Raw genomic sequence first — 4,553 nt, 5'->3', positions numbered from 1 at the left:
GGCATGGCGGGTGGGGTGGGGGGGCGGGCAGCTGCGTGCGGCGGGGGCGGGGCGGCCCCGGCGCCCCCCGCCCCCGCCCTCCCCTTTAGAGGCGCGGCGGGCGGCCGCCGGCCCAGAGCCCTCCGCACCGGCACCGCCGCTCCGCCGCACACCCGCGCCCTCCGCGCCCATGGGGGCCGACGCCGCCTCGCTCGGCCCCACATAACGGGGCTGCGCGCCCCGCACAGCCGCCCCGCCATGCCGGCCGAGCCCCCCCGCTCCGCTCCTCCGCGAGCCGCCGCCGCCGCCCTCCGCAAAGCGCTGCCCGAGGTAAGCGGCGAGCATCGCCCGCTCCGCCCCGCACCGCGCCGTGCGGATCCCCCCGCTGAGCGCCGCCGCTCCCCGCAGGGCCGCGGGGCCCCGCTGTGGCTGCGGGCCCGCTTCCAGGCGCTGCTCTTCGCGCTGGGCTGCCGGATCCAGCGGCACTGCGGGAAGGTGCTGTTCGTGGGGCTGCTGCTGTTCGGGGCGCTGGCCGTGGGGCTGCGGGTGGCCTCCGTCGAGACGGACATCGAGCACCTCTGGGTGGAAGGTAAGCTGCCTTGCGGGGCGTAGTGTGGGGCTGAGCCCGCGTGGGATCCGCGCACGTGTGCCGGGAGCTGAGCGCGCTCCCACGCGTGTTTGTCTGTTTGCTTTCTCGGTTGGTTGGTTTTATTTTTCCTTTCGCTGTTTTCCCCTCTTTCTCGCGGAGCATCTCCACGTCCCGCCGTCGGGTACGAGGTGCGGAGCGCTGCGGGAGGCTCAGCCCGGAACACATCCCCGCTCCCATCCCTTTGTGCCCCCCGCGGCGCCCGGCCCGCTCCCGTCCCACCGGGGGGGCCCCGCGGGCGCAGCGCCGGGGCAGATGTTGCCGAGCGGAGGGTGTCAGCCATCTTAGCGCGGAGCTGCCTCCTCCCCCACGCCCCGCTCCCTGTGTGGTCCTCGGCTCCTCTTGGTTTCGGTTAAACAATAAAAGCAACTTTGCTCTCCCACCCCCTTTTTTTTTTTTTTTCCTTTTTTTTTTTTTCCCCTTGCTCTGCGCTCGTCTCTCCCGCACAGCCCCCACCTGCTCCCCGCACCCGCGTGGCGCTCCTCCCGCACCGCACCATCCATCCATCCCCCCTTCGCTGCGCGGTGCTGCGGTGCCCGGAGCGCTCCCGCCGTTCCCACTGAGGCCGCGGGGGTCTTCGTGCTTCTTTGAGGCTGCAGCCGGGGGAGGGCTCGCCGCTGTCGTGGGGGAGCGGAACTCGGAGCGTGTTGAGATTGGGAACGAGCCGGGGTGGCGGCGGCGGCGGCGGCGCTGCGTTCGTTCCTTGCGGTGGAGCGCGTCCCGGTGCCGTCGGTGCGGGCTCGGAGCGGTTCGGTGCGTGGGAGCTCCCAGCAGCCCCGCATGTCAGCTCGCCATCCGTCGTCGCTCCGTGTGTCCACAGCAGTCCCTGTCCCGAGGCCGTGGGCTGTGTGCCACAGGTGGGCTGCGTGTCACAGGTGCAGGAAGGCACACTGCGTCGTTGCGTCCTGAGTTTTGTTTGCGTGGGTTTTTTTTTTTTTTTTGGTTGGTTTTTTTTTTTTTTTTTTTTTTTTTTTTTTTTTTTTTTTGGACTGCTGCTGGGATTTCACTGCAGCCTCTTCCCCGGTCGTTATGCGGGGTGGATGCGTTTGTTGCTGTGCTGCTGGATCGCTGTGGGCAGCGTGGGGCTGGCGGAGAGGAGTGACCCCAAAGCGGCCGGAGGTGTGGGATGCTGGGAGCTGGGTTCTGCGCAGAGGAGTCTGCAGGGACGTGGTCTTCCCATTCTGTGCAGCGCTGAAGGGGCAGAAGGGTGTGTGTGTGGGGAGTCCCGATCCCGTTGCTGGTGCCCCAGCTCAGGAGTAAGGTAGCTGAGGATCAGTGCCCTTTGGGAGCTGCTGGTACCTTCTCACCTGCCTGCTATGGACAGGTGGTGGATTGCAGCACAGTGATGCACCCAGGCGAGGCCCAGCTGAGACTGTTCCTGTTGCGGGAGGATGTGGATGGAGCTGTGACCTGTGGGGACACAACATCACTGTCCCCACAGAGATAGATAGGGCAGCCCTTTGGGGCTGGGGGAGGCTGTGCCCCCCATAGGGGAATTTTGCAGCCTGGGTGCAACCCTGGCCGTTGCGTCCCTTATCCTGGCTTAGGGCTGTCTCAGCCCTGTGAGCTGGGAGACGCTGGTGGTGCCTGCAGGGTTGCTGCAGGCTCCACATCCCAACTTGGGAGATGGGAAAAGGCCGTGTGTCACCCCATAAATTGGACTCTGCTGTGGAAATGTTCAATTAGGTTCCTCCGAAGCAATTAGCCGCTCGCAGGCTTTGAATCCCTGTCTCGCAGCGAGTGTTGGGTTACCTCGAGACACCTGGCAGCTGTTCCCGGCTCTCCCAGGGCGCTGTGGGGCCGGGGAGGCAGAGAGCTGGGTGGTGAATGGCGCTGCCTGATTTATGGGGCTGAGGGCTGGTTCAAAGGAAGGCCGGGTTAATTCCTAACCGGAACAGCCCCGCGCTCCCACAGCACCAGAGCAGACCCCGTTCCTTTCCCAGAGGGGTCAGGGATACCCTAAATGTGCTGCAGGGCTGAGGGATGGAGGTGGATGTGTGGAACAGGGGTGAAAGGCATTTCCCTCCCTGTTTCCACAAAGATGAGATGATTATTATATATGCATATATTTTATTTTTTTCCCCTAGCCTTCCCTTGTGGCTTTCGTCCTTCCCTGACCTCTACCATAGGGTTTGGCACAGGATGCTGTCCCCCCACCCCCAGCACCCAGGGAGATGGCACCCACGGAAGGAGGGGGGGTTGGCTCCAGGCAGCGGAAAGCCACAATAAAAGCTGAGAGTGGGGATGAAAGGCCCTCCCCACCCTTCTGTGCCCTACGGCAGAGAGAGCTGTGCCTGCAGCCCCGCTTCCCACGCTGCTGTGGGACCCGGGGGGGTGGGGTGGGGGCTGTGTGGTGCCTGGGTGGGCATGGAGAGAGGTGGGTGGTCCTGCTGCTGCCGGGTGGGTTTGGGGGGCAGGAGGTGCCCACATCCCTGCTCTGTGCCCGGGTGGTGGCACTGGTGTCAGTGTGTGGGGTGAGAAGAGGTCCCCATTGCAGCTGTGCGGTCGGTCCCTCCTGCATTCTGTCTGGGTCTGGGACCCTCTACCCCATCTGGGCATGGGGTTAGGGTGCAGCCTTGGGACCCCATCCCCGAGTGCTCGGACCTGCACGCTGCTGCTGTGGGGTGCTGGGTCGGTGCTCCCGCTGTCCTAAAATCCAGCAGTGGGCTCTGTGTACTCGCTCTGAGCCAGCCCTACAAGCACCGTTCCCGGGGGCTTGCTGTTCTCGGTTCAGTGGGAGCTGCCTCCGTGTGTTTCCCTTTGGGACGCTGTTGGGAGCTCCCTTTGCCTTCCCCTTTCTTGTTGGTGCGCTCAGCTTTTTTTTTTTTTTTTTTGTGTCTGGAAACTTTTGCTAATTAACCAGAAAGTCCCGGAGACCTCAGATGGCTGCGGTGATCAGCGTGCGTTCATTTCGCTTTGCTTCTCCACTTACACATTTCTGTTGCCCTGGATGGTTTGGGGGCTTTTCCTTTAAACTCGTCCGTATCCGCGGCGCTCGGAGGGGACTCTGCCCCGTTGGGGAGGGGGCGGCGCGAGGGACCCAGAAGAGGGTTTTATTCTCTGCCTCTCCCTCGGGCCTGGAAAAGTGGTCCGAGTTCAAAAAATTCATTTCTTGCCTGAATGAAGCCAGCAATGTGGAAAAATTTCACCATTCAGCGCGGGATGAATGTATGTTTCAACCACACATTAAGTGACATTAGCAAGCAGTGGAGTGCCTAATGTGGCCATTTTTCACAGCAGCCAACAGAGGGGGTGATTAGCATAATTAGTACAGGCAGCCCCATACATATGGAAATGGCAAATGCCTAAATGCCAACACCAGTGGAAATTTATGTCAATGCTGACAGGAGTCTGAGCGCTGAATGGTCCCCGCCTCAATCCCCGCTCCCCCTTTTCGGGGGTCGCGCTGTCCCCTCAGTCCTGGCCGCGCTGGGAACGGATTTGGGGGTAATAAAGACATTAATTTGGCTGCGCCATAAACAAAGCCGGCTCTCCATCCGTGGCCTCACACCGGCCCTTTGCTCCTGATTTTTATTTTTTTTTTTTCTTTCAATTTTTGCATCCCCTGTGCCGGGTTTTGGTAGCAGAACCCTCTCCCTTGTTGCGTTTACTTCGGGAGCGTTCCTATGGGGTCGGAGTGGGGCTGCCACCCCGCGGGGGCACGGGGCCGTGTTGTGACAGGACGGGGCCGCGGGGCTCCTCGGGAGGCCGGGACAGGTAAAAATGGCTCTTTCAGCACGCCCTGAGCGAGACTTCCTCCAGAGCAGCATGGGTCCTTTCACAGCTCCCTAATCCAGCTAATCCGCCCCACAACACTCCCAAGGTGGCCTCTGGCTGCTGCGTGCCTGGCGGCACGGGGATGGCGCGTCCCTTCCCTGCGTGCTGCAGGACCCCCGGCCGTGGGGTTATGTGGGGCAGTGCTCCGGGG

General features: G+C 62.6%; 1 protein-coding gene across 1 annotated transcript in view; it reads left to right on the top strand.

Annotated features, from left to right (window-relative positions):
* Positions 1-3: 3 nt before the first annotated feature.
* Positions 4-4,553, top strand: part of PTCH2 (patched 2) — a 16,851-nt gene continuing 12,301 nt past the window's right edge. Inside the window, exon 1 of the mRNA XM_042819530.1 lies at positions 4-568. Coding sequence (XP_042675464.1) covers positions 4-568 — 565 coding nt within the window. The remainder of the gene's footprint in view (positions 569-4,553) is intronic.

The sequence above is a fragment of the Centrocercus urophasianus genome, unplaced genomic scaffold (genome assembly GCF_019232065.1).
Source record: "Centrocercus urophasianus isolate 14NV4802_14NV808 unplaced genomic scaffold, USGS_Curo_1.0 seq_18, whole genome shotgun sequence".
Classification (NCBI taxonomy): domain Eukaryota; kingdom Metazoa; phylum Chordata; class Aves; order Galliformes; family Phasianidae; genus Centrocercus; species Centrocercus urophasianus.
Note: the sequence above shows the minus strand (reverse complement) of the source record. Positions and strands in the feature narration are given on the sequence as shown.